This window comes from Astatotilapia calliptera, chromosome 23 (assembly GCF_964374335.1).
Source record: "Astatotilapia calliptera chromosome 23, fAstCal68.1, whole genome shotgun sequence".
NCBI classification, from domain to species: Eukaryota; Metazoa; Chordata; class Actinopteri; order Cichliformes; family Cichlidae; genus Astatotilapia; species Astatotilapia calliptera.
In genome coordinates, this window is record NC_137443.1 from 10,489,712 (window position 1) to 10,504,343 (window position 14,632).

Consider the following 14,632-nt stretch of genomic DNA (forward strand, 5'->3'; position numbering starts at 1 on the left):
TTTTTGGCACATCAATGATGAGGATGTACACATCCTTGACAGGGAGGAACGCTGGTTTGAGCGCGGAGTCAAGGAGGCCATTTACGTGAAAAGGGAAAGACCATCTCTGAATCGAGGAGGGGGCCTAAGGGTACATCTTTCGCCATCGTACAATGCTGTGATTGCAGCCATTCCCCAACTCTCTGTGAATGGTACTCACGGCCATGGTTGTTGGTCAATGGTCATGAGAATTTGCATAATCATGATGAAGGAACTGACCTCCCAGCCTAGTGTTCCTCCAGTGGGCTGGTTTCAGTTATTATGCAAATGTACTGTTTATAAGATTTGGGAAACCTGCAGTCAGCTGAGACTGAAGAAGTCTCCCACTGAAAACGTTACGTCCAGATGAACAGAATCAACTTTTGGAGATATGAAATATGTCCCAATAAAATCACTCTTCTGGCTGTTTTCACTTTCTTGGATTTTGGAGACCTGCAGATCTAAGGGTATGTTTTACACCTTATCTCATCCGTCACTCATAATTGTTGATGAGATTCATACACAGGAAAAGTTGACGATGGTCAGGAGTAAACAGAAGACAACAGTTCCAAAATTGGAAAAGTTCACATGAAGTCTGGTCTGTTTGATCAGAGAATGTCAGTATTAAGGTTCCCAAGGGTGAACATTACCATAATAATCTGAACAATTACACCCTGGGGGCGGAGTCTGATGGCTGTGTACCTTTCTGAAAGTGTTGGCCTCTCTCAGACTCTCGGGGACGCTGTTCCTGCTCCTGCTGTTCTGCTCGGCTTCGTCGCTTGGCTCGTCCTGTTAAGCAGACCTCAGATCAGCTCACACTTACAACTCGTTCCCACGTTTCCGTTTCAGATTCAGCTTCACACTCACCGGCGCATCCGACAGCGGGTGGAGCGTCAAGCCGTCGGGGGGGCAGGGCCCGTCAGAGGGGGTGGATCCACTGAGCAGGGTGGGCGAGATACACTGACATACAAACACAAAGAATGAACTTCGGTGCTCGTCTCAAACAAGCAGACGCCACTTTCTTCTCTGTGGAGGTCAAAGCTGAACGTTGTTGTGTTCTGAGCGCGGTCACACAGCTGATGGACTTCCACATAAACAATCAATAACCGACTGTTTCGCGACCCTAAACTTTAAATATGAATAGTTTCTCTTCTTTGTGCAAACACTGAAGGCTCATCCGTCTGTGAAACACTAACATCTTCACAAAGGACAGGAAACATTACCTGAAAACTTTTACCTACACCTCCTGCAAATTCTCACAGGTGAACTTTTTCATCAAGACGACCAAATAAATCAGATCAAAACATTTTACACACAGCAGTCTGAACATTTTGAGGATTAAACCACGGTCATTAAAGAGAACTCCATCCTGCCATTACTCACACTTACATGGACGTTTGGCTAAATGATCTCACGGTGACCTTCACCTGCTTCCTCTGGTCTGTTTCAACTTTGACGACAAACCTTTTTATTCTTTTCACACTATCTGGCTGGCATCATATAGGTTTACACCACAAAATGTCAGCTGTATTGCGGCTTGATGATGACGTGAAGACGTCATGAAAGTGACCAAGCACTGACAAGGTAGCAGTGTATATATATTTTTCTCAAAAAGGCGACATTAACGAGTCTGTAATCACTCAGCCTGACACAGTGACATTACAACAGACAAAAATACTGTTTCATTCAACAAAAGGATTTTAAATGCAGCACCTGATATTTATACCAGGACAAGTGTCACTGCTCAAAACTGGAGAGCACATATCCAAAGGTATGGGGACAGAGAAGCTGTATCCCGTGTGTGTGTGTGTTCGTTTACCTCAGGGCTGGCTGGGCTGAGAGAGGGTGGTGGAGGGGGAGAGGGGAAGGGAGGGACGGCCATCTGGTTTATTGCATCGTCGTTTCTGCAGAGACACAGAGAATAACGAGTTTTTCACTTCAGTTTGAACAGACTGCTACACACACGCCCACACCTGTACTGTATTTGATCTCTCCTTTATCTGTGACACTCTGCCCTTTGTTCATGTGAAGCATTCATGTCTAATTACTGACTCTGTGGTAGAAGAATTTGTGGAATTGTTTTATAATATCGTGTAAATAATAGGATAGGGTGAGAAGTTCAGCCATTCGGGAGGGGCTCAGAGTAAAGCTGCTGCTCCTCCACATCGAAAGGACCCAGTTGAGGTGGTTCAAGCATCTGACGAGGACGCCTCCTGGGCAAGGTTTTCCGGCCATGTCCCACTGGGAGGAGGCCCCGGGGCAGACCCAGGGCATGCTGGAGAGATATCTCTCAGCTGGCCTGGGAACGCCTTGGTGTTCCCCCGGATAAACTGGAGGAGGTGGCTGGGGAGAGGGAGGTCTGGGCTTCTCTGCTTGGGCTGCTGCCCCCACGACCCCGGCCCCGGATAACCCGAAGAAATGGATGGATGGATGGATGGATGGATGGAGGGTTTTATAATAATCTACCTGAAACTGATGATGCATGTGGCATCCTTCAATTTGCAATGTCTAAAAATTCTAGATAAAGTGGATCCTCTCAAAATCAGAAAGGCAGCACTGTAAAATCCCCGCCCTGGATCACCGTTAAACTGAGCGCCTGTGGAAAGCCACAAAACTTGAGGTTCATAAGCTCCACTTAAAAGAGCTATTATCCACCTTTAACAACATAGTGAAAGATGTGAGAGCCACTTATTTCTCTAAACTACTTGCAGTAAGAAAAAGAAATCCTAAGGTTCTTTCGATACAGTCAATAGCATCATTTCTCCTCCAACTCCATGTATACCAGTCTTCTCAGATATGGATTGCAATGCCTTTTTAAGATTTTTCCAAGATAAGATTAGTGGCCTAAGAGGAAATATAACTCCCTTAGATAGCCCCTTCAACTGTGATCTCCCACATCCCATAATTATGGAGTCTTTTCACTCAGTTTCTTTAAAAGATCCATCGGAAATACTAAGTCAAATGAAACCCTCAACGAGTCCAGCTGATGTCTTACCTACTTCTCTGTTTTTGACACCATTGGGCCCTCTGTGGTCACATTGATAAACTTTTCCCTGCTGTCCGGCTCTGTCCCCAGGTGTTTTAAACAGGGGGTTATTCAACCTCTGCTGAAAAAGCCTAACCTGGATCCAACACTTCAGACAAGCTACAGACGCATCTCAAAACTTCCTTTCATTTCTAAAATATTAGAAAAAGTCTCGATAACTTTCAGTCAGGTTTTTGAAAGTTACACTCCACAGAGACAGCTCTCTTTAAAGTCACAAATGACCTTTTGATGGCCACAGACAGAGGTGTTTGCTCAGTCCTTGTTCTACTGGACCGTAGCTCAACCTTTGATCATCAGATCTTAATCCACCACTTAAATCACATGGTAGGGATATCTGGATCTGTCCTAAAATGCATCACATCATTTCTGGCAGTTAGATCACTTTTGGTTTCAGTAGGAAACCTTTGGTCAGATATAGCTGAATTTTCATGCGGGGGTTCCACAAGGATTGGTTTTAAGCCCCTTGTTATTTTCATTATATATTCTGCCTTTAGGCCTTATCATTAGCAGTTTCAAAATGATTTCCTACCATCTGTATGCAGATGATATCCAATTGTATATCTCGTTTAAACCTTGGGAATTAGACAAATTATCCATCCTAATGGACTGTCTTAAGTAAATTAATGGTTGGATGGCAAACAATTTTCTGCAGCTGAACGCAGACAAGACTGAGTGTTTAGTTCTTGCTCCAGAGAGTATCAAGCCTAAAATCAGACAACATGTCTGACAAAGGCATCTTTAAATCACATTCAAGCAGTGCAAAATACCGCAACAAGGCTGTTAACCCACAGTCATGAATTCACTCATATCACTCCCTTGTTAAAGTCCTTGCACTGGCTTCTGGTTGGGTATAGATATCAGTTTAAAATCCTCACTCTAACTTTTATGTCTTTACGAGGAGAGGCCCCCACTTATATCATCGAGCTTCTTCACCCTTACTCTCCAAAACAGATCTATAGATCCACTGATAGTGGTCTTCTGACTATTCCACGGACCCGTTTGAAAACAAAGGATCACGCTTTCCAAACCCTAACACCAATACTCTGGAACAGTTTACACCCCCTCTACGCACCACCGACTCTGTGACTTCTTTTGAAAAACAGCTGAAAACACATCTTTAAGACAGGCATTTGGGTAACGTTCTTGTGTAATATGTTGTTTTGTCTGATATGTTTTTGTATTCCTTGTAAAGTACTTTGTAACACATTCCTGTCTTAAAAAGTGCTATACAAATACATTTTACTTACTTACATCATGCAGGATGATGTACAGCTGTGATTGGCCTGAGGAATAACATGCAGTGTGTCACATGTGACGCGATATTACAGTGACATGATAATGGAAACAGCCTGAATCCATGTGCCTCCCCTCTGACTCAGCATTGAGCAACAAAGATGGATTTACTTGAGCAGGACAGACTGAATCTGCTCTGGAACTATGCAAAGCTTTGTGACTGTGCCATCAGATTCACCAGTCTCTCTGGCTTAAACTCATTATGTCTGTTGGTTTGGAATTTCCAGAGTGTGTCGTGGAGGTGCAGCAGAGCTGTAACAGCTGCAGAGTAGCTGCAGCTCACCTACAACTTGGACAGAGCAGTGCAGCTCTTTAAACTGCAGCAGCATGACGGTGATGCTTCACATAGCTGAGTGTCAGGGCTCAACAACAGGCTAAAGAAATCTGTGATCCCGGGAGAATCCACAGAGGAGGACAACCGGAAACAAAGCTCCACAGTCCGAGGTCCTCCTCAGCAGCTGCAGGTTTCATCTTTTTAATCTTTTTTAAGTAAAAAAGAAATAAAAACAGACAGATGCTTCAGTTTTACTGTGAAGGCGTCTCCTTGTGTGCTCTTTCGAGTCTCACACTGCAGCATCAGCAACGGTTTCCTCTACGTTGTCATCCATCTGTCACTTTGTGCTGCTGTAGTGAACACTCCTCACTGATGACTCACTCATGTTTCCTCAGCGTAGTCTGTGCAGCTCCTGGTTTCCTCACACCTCTGGGCAATCCCCACCTGGTTTCCCCCTCCAGGTGGGAGAGCCCAGTTTTGTTTTGTTTTGTTTTTTTATCCCTCCCCGGATCTTAGTTTGATCAATACATTTAGAAAAAAGGAAACACAGATTTACACAAAAATAGAAAAACACAAAACCGTGAGAACAAACTTCAGCTTCACAAACAGTAAGTTCAAACCTCATCACCCCTGCACTGCAGGGACAGCTAAGCCAGGACTTTCTCATAAAACACTGCCACCTAGTGGTGAAATCTTAAATATTGATTCATCCATTTTCTTCCACGGATCTGAAATTTGATACATTCGGATCACAGCTCTGCCACACCTGCAGAATTTGTGTGTTTATGCCTTACGCAGCAGGTATCCTCTGGCTGTCAGCATGACTGATTGTAAAATGATGTCTGATTGGATAGAAGTCAGGAAATGGGTCGCCTGCTCATTCGATCACTGAGGTCACTAAAAAGTTTGCAAAGGAGTTTCTTGTCTTGGTTGCTGGTTTCAGCTCTGATTGAATAGAACGTAGTGTTTGCTTTGGAACTGAAGGACCTGTTACAGTCAGAAAGGAGGCCAGAGAAAGCAAACGATCCAGGCCGTATTCATCTGACCCCAAAAAGGCAAAATTGTGATGATGGAAATGTTCAACTTCATGCCAGGACATCACAAACCTAAGATGATATTCAACCTTTATGTACAGTCTCGGCATACATCAACACACTGCAAAGTTCTCATGTCTCAGCTGACTCACGAATGAGAGGAACAGCAGGCTGGAACAAAGCAGAATTAAGTTTTAAACACTGACGTGTAAACAGAAAATGTAACGCTGTAATGGCAGACAGTGTGACACCATCTCTCCTCCTCCTCTTCCTCTCCTGATAGGGCCATAGCTGTAATCCAAACTTAGGCTCAGTCCACCGGGCCCGGCTGAAGCCGCATTTATTATATCTACAACTGCAGCAACAGCTTGGCGGGTAACAGAGCAGAAAACAGCAGCAACGCCCCCCAGAGAGCCGGCAGACACGAAGGAGGGCGTAGCGCCATGTGGAACAACTCCGCCGTCACTTCAAACCCTCAGAGGAGGTGTCTGAAGCTCGTTGGATTTGAGGCATCGCCATTAAATGGAGCCATCTGCATCACGGGAGCCGCTAAGGTCCTCGTCCTGTTCTTATGTTCATTCTCAGAGCTCATTACTGCAGCACTCAGTCCGAGGATGCTGAACACGGCGAGAGCGCCAACGTCCTGCAGCTCTGACACGATTTAATCAGAGCCGCAGGAGGAAGGAAGAAAAAGAGAGAGAGAGCGTGAGAGAGAGAGAGCGAGAGAGAGGACCATCATAAGAGTCAAAACAGAACACTGATATGATCAGGGAATCATGGGAGGAGTCCCTTCATCTCTTCCAAACACACCACCTCCTCCTCCTCTCCCTCCTCCGCCATACTGATTCATTCTAAAGACCACGTTTACCCTGAGAGGCGGACGTCATTCACGCTGCAGGAAGAATAAAAGTCCTGAATGCAGCACAGAGATACAAACTCAACTGCAGGAAACAGCTTCCTTCATTTATTCAGCCAAAGAAAAATATTCACAAGGAAACATTACATTTAGTATGATGATCATAAAAACATAAAAAAGTTGCTGCGTTTTAATATTTCAAATTCAAAAAACAAAGGACGTTAAGAAACAGGAGACATAACATCATGGCCAGAATATCTGCATAGTGTTCAGAGATGAGCAATAACGCGTTACAAGTAACACGGTTACTTTTTTCAAGTAACGAGTAAAGTAAGGGATTACTATTGCAAAAAAGTAATTAGATTACTGTTACTTTCCTGTAAGCACGCTGCGTTAATGCGTTACTAAACCATGATTTTGTTTGTGAGAGTGTCTCATGACACTGACGTAAGTACGTGCAACGTTCGTGGTAACAGACATGTGCAGATCAACAATGGATAATATGGATTGCGAATATGACTATACAGCGTTTAAAGCATGGAAGTACTGACCTTACTTTGAGTATAAATCCGTAAAAAGTGAAAAAAAACATCTGCATGTGCTGTACTCTCCGTGGGAAGAAAACTTTCTAAATTTCTAGAGCGTAAAAAACCCTAAACTTCTGAGCAAGTACCTCGCATGCTGCCACGGGAATGTGAAATTCACAGAGAAACCCCCCACTGACAAGACTGCTGCAGCAACGGGCAAACCGCCGCCTGCTCCACTTCTGCTAAACAGGTGAAAATAGATTTAAGAGTGACAGGACATTCATGAACTATCATGAGTACATGATAGTTCAGTGTAGACCCTTCTACTTGCTGAGAGAGCTCACACCGGTCACAATAATAGCAGTTTATGTGCCACCGCAAGCTAATGCTAAGTCAGCCATGGAGCTACTCCAGCGCTCCATTAATAAACAGATAACAACGCAACTGGACTGAGCTGTGATCGTGGCAGGAGATTTTAACCATGCAAACCTGAAATCTGTCCTGCCTGGATTCTTAAAAAACATGATTTTTCCCGATGAGGGAAAACAACACACTGGACCAGGTTTACACCAACATCCCAGATGCTTACAAAGCCACCTCACTGCCTCATCTCGGACTCCCTGACCATCTCTCTCTGTCCCTGATCCCTGGTTATAAACCTCTAATTCAAAGACAAAAACCATCTGTAAAAACAGTACGAGTGTGGACCGCGGATGCCACCATGGCCCTACAAGACTGTTTTAATAACACAAATTGGAGTGTATTTGCTGAAGGATCAGACTTGAAGGGCCACACATCTGCTGTACTCTCATACATCAACTTCTGTAGTGAGAGAGCACACCACCTCCACCCTCATTCTCTTATCCTCACTTTTCACCCATGACTGTTCTTCAATCCACACCAGTAACACCGTTATAAAATTTGCTGATGACACCACCATCATAGGACTGATCGACAACAACGAATCAACCTACAGAGAGGAGGTTCAGCATCTGAAGTGATGGTGTGACAACAACAACCTGCATCTGAACACAGTCAAGACCAAGGAGACTGTAATCGACTTCAGAAGAACAAAGCGACCTGAGCACTCTACCCTCTACATTGATGGGGAGGAGGTAGAAAGGGTAGAGAGCCTTAAGTTTCTCGGAGTCCACATCTCGGCTGACCAGGACCAGGTGGGGAAAGCACAACAAAGGCTGTACTTTCTCAGGAAACTGCGTCAGGCCCAATTACCCTAGAGACTGCTAGTAAACTTCTACCGCTCCACCATTGAGAGCCTTCTGACTTACTGCTGCACACTCTGAGGACAAGAGGAAACTGCAGCGGAGGTAGGGTAGCCTGTTTGTCTTTGACCTGATGGACCTGAGGGCAGCAGAGCGGGCAATTGGCATCTCACTAACCCCCCACAGAGACATTTATACTGGCAGACTTCAGAAGAAAGCCAGCATCATCATCCAAGACCCCTTGCACCCTGGACACTCACTCCCCTCCTCCTTCCTTCTGGTAAACGCTACAGGTCCATCAGGTCAAAGACAAACAGGCTACCCTACCTCCACCCTGATTGGAGGACAACTGCACTCATGGGCATTACATTTTATTTATACATCGTATCTCTATAACCGTATTATTATAGTAGCAACAGCATCCCCCCCCCCCACACACACACACACTCTCAATGTGCAATATCACTGATCACACACTGCACCTCACAAAGCACCTGCTCCTCAGATGGCATGTATGTGTATGTATATATACGCAAGCGTGTATGTGGAAATATGTGTGCGTATGTACGTACACATACATATATGCATGTATATATACATATATGTATTTATGTATGGGTGCATCTGTATGTATGCAGGTGTATGAATAAGTTGTACATATCTTTCTTGTGTAAATGTAAATCTGTGTTATTATGCAAATACTTACTTACACTATTGTGTATTTCACACGGAGAGATGCCAAACTGCCTTTCATTGTTCTTGTAACAGTGACAATAAAGAGCTATTCTATTCTATTCCTTATTGGAGAAGTAATCAGTAATTAGTTACTAATTACTTTTTTGAAGTAACTTGACCAACACTGGTAGTGTTACAGATATCTGTGAGTCAGCGCAGACCAGCATTTGTTACAGCTTCAGTCAGGTTTATCTGTTATGCTGCATTCGTCTTACACCAGCAGAAGAGAAGACTAACACTGACACAAACACTAAGTTGGAAACATCATCAGACTTCCTCTCAACAGTTTTGTGAATAATTACAAAAATAAAACAATGCAATGCTGCTAAATCAGGTGAAACGTATCAGTCAGGTTTCTGACGTCAGACGTCTCTGATGTCAGAAATCAATGATTCGATCAGGTCTCGTTAAACCTGTGAAGTCTGCGGGTTTTGATTGACCATCAGTCACACGTTTCCATCACTGTCTCAGGCCAACACTACAGCTGTCAGGAAGTGACAGACACCGGCGCCGGTGGATTGATGAGGACATCACAGACACATCAAAGTCAGCTGATTGTTGGTTGCTGCTTCCCTGGCTCAGTGAGCACTGATCTCCTGTTTTCCCTGTGATTTACTTGTTTCCATGCCGACACTGGGGTGCAGTGAACGACCAATCAGATGGGGTAAAGGAGATCTTTAGCAGTCTCACACTTCAGACTGACGCCTTCATCCACCTCATATTGACCTGCTTTCTTTAATAAAAAGAAAATCAATTAAATAACTTTGAGATGCTCAGCAGTGAAATCTTAACTAAACATCAACCTGGTGGTTTGACCCCATCTAAATGATCAGTATGAGCAGCTTAATATTTCCTGTTTTTCTGCTACAGTTTCATGCAGAATTAGCCCCGTTATTAAAGTATGTTGCAGGGTGAGGCCCCATGAGACGCTTGCTTAGCTCCGATGTTTGTCATGTGAGTCTGTGTGATAAATCTGCCAATCATATAACAGTCAGGAAGTCTTAAAAGCAACATGATGTAGAAACCATGTAAACGTGATCTCATACAGAGAAAAACATCCGGAAGAGAAAATCCGCTGATCTACTGCAGCTCCCTCTCAGGAGGTCAGAGCTGCTTTGACCTGGTGGGCTGGTATGAGGCTATGGTGGTGTTGAAAGTGGGTTGGGATGAAGCTGCAGGGACACTGGGAGTGGGTTAGGATAATTCTGTGAGGATGTGAGAGCAGGTTGGGATGAAGCTGTGGGGATGCTGGGAGTGGGCTGGGAAGAAGCTGTGTGGACATGGCAGTGAGCTGGGATGCTGGGAGTGGTTGGAAGGAAGCTATGGGGGATGCTGGGAGTGGGCTGAGGTGTTGCTGTGGGGACGCTGGGTGTGGGCTGGGATTAAGCTGTGGGGTTGCTGGGAGTGGGCTGAGGTGTAGCTGTGGGGACGCTGGGTTTGGGGCTGGTATGAAGCAGTGGGAACAATGAGAGTGGGTTGGGATGTGAGCAGTCAATGAGCTGCGACTTTTGTCGTTCTGCGAATATCAAATCAAAGAGTGCATGAGAGCCTTACTCACAGATATACCCGCTAATCAGTAACCTCCAATCAAAATCTTCAAATTTCTCTCACCAAACCTGGAGAGAGGTACGGCCTGAAGCTCAGAGAAGGATTTCAACTTAAGTGTCTCTCATTCTGCTGTTTCTCTGATGGCTGAATTTAACTGATGAGTTAAATTAGAAGAGAACAGTGAGGACTTCATTCTTCACCTCTGCCTCTGACATCCTGTCGAAATGAGGGCTGCAGACAAAAAGTTGAATCCTATTTTTCCTTTTATCAAAGCTAACGTCTGCTTTTCACACTTTAATCAGCACAGATTGTTCATGTTTGAAGTCTGAGCACATTCACCTGAAACCATCTCCTCCCTTTCATCTCTCCTGTGCTGATAATTTGATCCACTTACAGCTCCGTCACGTCCCATATCAGGTGAAACTGAGTGACAATGTGGATAAACTCTCCTCAGAAAGAGGAGGATAAGCGCGATGGTCTTCATCCTGTCAGGCTGAGGGTTTAAATCTGCGTGACGGAGTGCTAACCCGGCCCCATGAGCCAGGCTTTGGACTTAAACACACCCGCTTGCTTCAAAGCTGCTAATCACAAAAGATCATTTATGGATCTGCAGAGGAAGGAGGAGGAGGAACGAGGAGTATAATCTGCCCATCTCCTCCCTGGATCGTAAATGACTCCTCAGTGAGTGTGAAGGAGGCGTTTCACCGTCCCTGCTGTGGTAAAGCCTGAGCTCTGGGATGCTTTGAGCTTCATCTCCACAGCCTGGGAGTCATCCTCCACATCAGGAAGCAGCTTTTATTTTGAAGGGAATGCAGCTGTGTTTTCCTCAGACTCAGCTGAGCATGCTCAGTATGCATCAGCTGATGATGTGCTGCAGAGAATGCAGTGACAGGAAACAGAAACAGCTTGTTCTTCATGAGTTTCCTGCACAGACCATCTCACTGACGCACAAGGTTATATTTTTGTGGATGAACGACAGCATCAGAGAATAACTATGATATTATTCACAATCAAGACACACAGCAATAGAACACGCTATACAGGATAAAAAAGGGGGCGGAGTCAGGAAGTGTTTAGGTCAGGAAACCAGGCAAAGGGTCTGATGCAGCTCACCAGACGGCTTTGCAAAGAAGTCTTTATTAATAATAATAATTCTTTAATAATTTTTAACAACTTAATGCACAAATATTGCTTTAATTATTTTAAAATGAAATATTATTACTGATATTTATTATTACTGTTTGTTTCAGCTGCTGTGAGATCAAATATTATTTAACTTAATTATATGAAATTTTAATTTTTTGTTTTTTGTTTTTTTATTGCTGTAACAGGAGGAAGAGACCACAGCTTGCTGAATCAGACACTGAAAGGTTTATTTGTAAAATGACTTTTTTTGTTGACTGAATAAAAATGTTACTTATTAGTGTTATTAAACTAACACTGGTAGCAGCACCAGTGTTAGTTTAATAACCAAAAGGTTCCATAACGCAGCAGGCCACTGTGTATGGAACCTTTTTTAAATGCTCAGACTTTCCCACCATGCACTGCAGTCCTACCTGAGCAGGATGAGCTTCACCTTGGAGGTGGCACTCTTAATGATGGCTGAGGCGTTCTGGTGGCTCCGCCCATAAAGAATCTGGTTGTTAATCTGAAATGCAGACAGAGGGGTGGAGACGAGTTACCTGATGTCCACAGGTGCTGAAAGTGAGGGAGGGTTATTACTTCCTGAATACAAACAGACAGACAACAACAGTAGTAAATGTGTCCTCAGAGCGGCAGACCGCTGAAAGGTCCCCGAGAACTACAAGAAACAAAATGTTATATCAATACACACACACACACACACACACACAAGATCGACCTGAGAGCTGCACTCAAGTGTTTTCTCTTCAGTCTGATGCATCTGCTCGTCTGCAGGTAGAAGAGCCACCTGCATGAGGCTTTGACATAATTGACAAAAACAAATTTATAAAAAAAAAAAAGGATGGCCCAGATGTTGCAGATGTTGCACCAAATTCCTCACACATGATTAAAGTCATCTCTCATGAACGCCATGCTTTCACTCTCACTGTGGTTGATGTAATTTATGTAAAATGATAATCTGGACTCTTCTCACCTCCAGAAGCTCATCTCCAATCTGAATGCGCCCATCGCGGGCAGCCGGCCCCCCGGGATGGAGCCCGACCACGAAGATGCTGACGCGGGAGCGATCCCTGTTCCCCGCCAGGCTGAGGCCCAAACCCTGCCGTTCCTTCTCCAGCTCCACGCATAGCAGCTCCCCTCGCAGGTCTCCATAACGCTCACACCACCGCTCTGCAGCCCAGGGAAGAGGAAGAGAACCAGGAGAGGAGAACAACCAACATGAGAAATTATACACCTCTCACAAAAACACTTTTTTTTTTTTTTTTTTTTTTGAACTTTTAATTGCAGAGCAGGAAAACAGCAGTCACCAGCATATACATACACAGGACAAAGATGCATCTACATGTATAGCAGGACGTGGGAGGCAGAAAGAGAAAGCCAACAGCAATATTAATAAACAATGAAAAAGGTTAACAATCGTCCCTTTGTTGCCAGGCTAAATCCCGTAAGCCCGATTTCAACCTCTGAGCAGAAGGAGTGTTCAGGTGGGCCAAAAAAGGGTCCCATATGCGATAGAAAAGGAAAGGTTTGTCCTTAAGTGCTGTAGAGAAGGCTTCCATTGGCATGATACATATCACAGACTGTAGCCACTGGTTGACAGATGGGGCCTTATCAGAAATCCACAGTACCATAATGCACTTTCGAGCGTAGTGCAGCAGTATGTGAAGGAGATCTTTGCTGCGAAAGCCGGCAGGTAGCTCATCGTTCAGTCCTAACAGGCAAGTCCTTGGACCCAGATGCAGTCGGCAATTAAATATAGTACATAGCTTGTCTATAAGTGATCTCCAAAACTGTAGAATAACAGGGCAGCTCCACAGACAATGAAAAAAGGAACCAACAGCAGACTGACATTTGTTACAGAGATTAGGCAAAGCTGGATACATTATGTGTCTCTTCTCGGGTGTAATATAAAGCCTATTTATAAGTTTAAACTGCCTTTCCCTAATAGAATTAGATGCCAAGGCTTTAAAAGGACGACAACACAACTCATCCCAAGCTTCAGCATCTATAGCGCCTACGTCTGATTCCCATTGGCCCTTGATTTTGTTAGAGTTATCCATTCTAAGATCAGAGAGAATGTTATAAATCTTTTTAGTGATACATTTTAGTTGGGTAGTTTTTACCATGAGTGATTCTATAGGAGAAAGACCAAACCCTCCATTCAAATCCTTCAATTTAGAAGTAATATAGTGCTTTACCTGAAAGTACTTCAAAAAATCCTTATTGGTCAGACCAAACTTGCTTTTCAGTTGATTAAAAGTAAGAAGAGAGTTCTCATGAACAAGATCACCCACTGTATTAATCCCTTTTTGAGACCAGTCCGCAAAACCAGCCTGAAGACCAGGTAAGAAGTCAGGGTTTTCATGAATGGGAGTAAGAAGGGAGAAACAATTATAATATCCTTCCAGGCGCCTGACTTTGCGCCAAATAACGAGCATATTCTTTAGCACCATATTATCTTGTGTTAGAACTGTGGCTTTACCTGAGGAAATATATAGCAGGTTCCGCAACGGAATGCCCTTTAAAGAAGCGGACTCAGCGCTGAGGTAAATGGAATCCGGATCGTCCATAAACCATTCTGTAAGAAATTTAAACTGTGCAGCCAAGAGGTATTGTGGGAAGGAGGGAGCGGCAAGACCGCCTTTCTGAACAGGCAAACACAGAAAACTGTATCTCAGCCTAGGTCTTTTCTTACGCCATATAAAAGAAATAATTGAACCATTTAATTTTGACAAAACCTTTTCGGACAGAGCAAGTGGTAACATCTGGAATAAATACAAGAGGCGAGGGAGGATATTCATCTTGACCAGATGAATACGACCTAAGAGAGACAGAGGGAGGCTGCACCACCTACCCAAATCGCGATTGATGGTCTGAATTAAAGGGGTGTAGTTCAGACTATACATTTCTTTTAGATTCGGTGAAATCTTTACCC

General features: G+C 44.1%; 1 protein-coding gene across 12 annotated transcripts in view; it reads right to left on the reverse strand.

The window, feature by feature from the left end:
• Positions 1-14,632, reverse strand: part of patj (PATJ crumbs cell polarity complex component) — a 94,172-nt gene that overhangs the window by 11,385 nt on the left and 68,155 nt on the right. For all 12 annotated transcript variants that reach the window (XM_080297153.1, XM_080297143.1, XM_080297144.1 and 9 more), the window contains 5 exons: positions 12,671-12,867; positions 12,111-12,202; positions 1,838-1,922; positions 886-978; positions 721-807 (listed from right to left, as the gene is read on the reverse strand). In XM_080297153.1, the coding sequence (XP_080153279.1) occupies positions 721-807; positions 886-978; positions 1,838-1,922; positions 12,111-12,202; positions 12,671-12,867 (554 nt within the window). The remainder of the gene's footprint in view (positions 1-720; positions 808-885; positions 979-1,837; positions 1,923-12,110; positions 12,203-12,670; positions 12,868-14,632) is intronic.